At 59.0% G+C, this 1145-nt stretch overlaps 1 protein-coding gene across 1 annotated transcript in view; it reads left to right on the forward strand.

The window, feature by feature from the left end:
• The window catches only part of LOC104398974 (multidrug and toxin extrusion protein 1-like), a 7640-nt gene extending 7583 nt beyond the window's left edge, over positions 1-57 (forward strand). The window contains exon 18 of the mRNA XM_010009132.1: positions 1-57. This exon is cut by the window's left edge and continues 4 nt beyond it. Coding sequence (XP_010007434.1) covers positions 1-57 — 57 coding nt within the window.
• Positions 58-1145: the final 1088 nt, after the last annotated feature.

Here is a 1145-nt window from a genome sequence, read left to right on the forward strand (position 1 = left end):
GCCGTGGCGCTGCTGGCGCTCGGCATCCTCGTCAAGCTGATGACCAGCAAACACTGACCCACCCAGGGCCTGTGGGGACTTTGCTCTGGGGGGAGAAAACTTCTCCTGACCCACGGACCTACAAAGCACAGACCGGCCTGAGAGAGAACCCAGCACACGCCAGTGCTACGGGAGCCCAAGGGCCCCCAGCAGCTCTTGGCAGCATCTGCTCACCCACCGCTCGGGAACGGGCCCCGTGGCTGCTCCAACCCCCAAAACTTGGCTCTGGGCTGCCTGGTGCCCACCAAGCCTGGAGAGCCCCCTCCTTCCTCCTGCCGACCAGAGCCGAGCACAGCCTGGCTCACACTGCTGCTCCAGCACCAATGCCAATAAAGAATAAATCCAGGTGGACTGGGGCTGGCTCCTTCAGGTGGAGGCTGAGGGCAGGGGGGGGCTGGAGCAGGGAACACCCAAGGCTGGGGGCTGCAAGCTGTGCAGGAGCTCAGGGAAGGTGGGTCCTGCCCTGCCCCAGGTGGCCTTCACAGTAACCAAAGGTTTTACTCAGAAAGCCTCCAGGTCAGCTTGCAGTTACATGCTTGGAGGTGAAAAAAACCTACCAGTGAACCAATAAAAAACCCATGGAAGTTTGGTTACAGATGAGGTGTTCAGCCACTCTGGCCAAGGACTTCCCCAGATGTGAGACCCCGGTGGCAGCAATGTCCCTGTCCTTGCCCCAAGGAGCCCCGTGCACCAGTGGTGCCGTGGTCCCTGGTGCTCCTCAAGTCCTTGGGGCAGAGTGTGGCTAAGGGGGCTTTCCCCTGCACTTCACCCTTGAGTCCTGCCACAGGTTTTTAGAGACTCTTGCCCTCTGCTCTGGGCAGGCTGCTGGGGACAACCAGCCCCGAGTGTCCCCATCAGTCACACCCACACTGCATTGGGCTTGTTGCTGGCGTGGGACAGGTTCCCCCAGGGATCACAGGAGATGCTGCACAGACAACAGGCTCAGTAACAACTGCCTTTATTTTGATACCCTTGTGACAAATAATTTCTCCTGTTGCCAAGAGCTTGTAGATGGGCTCCTGTCTGCAAAGCAGGGCAGATGCTGCCTCCTTCCATCTGCCACCACTCACTGCTGAAGTTGGAACAGATTCCTGTGTTTCAGCAGG

Source organism: Chaetura pelagica, unplaced genomic scaffold, assembly GCF_000747805.2.
Source record: "Chaetura pelagica isolate M959 unplaced genomic scaffold, ChaPel_1.0 scaffold72, whole genome shotgun sequence".
Taxonomy (NCBI): domain Eukaryota; kingdom Metazoa; phylum Chordata; class Aves; order Apodiformes; family Apodidae; genus Chaetura; species Chaetura pelagica.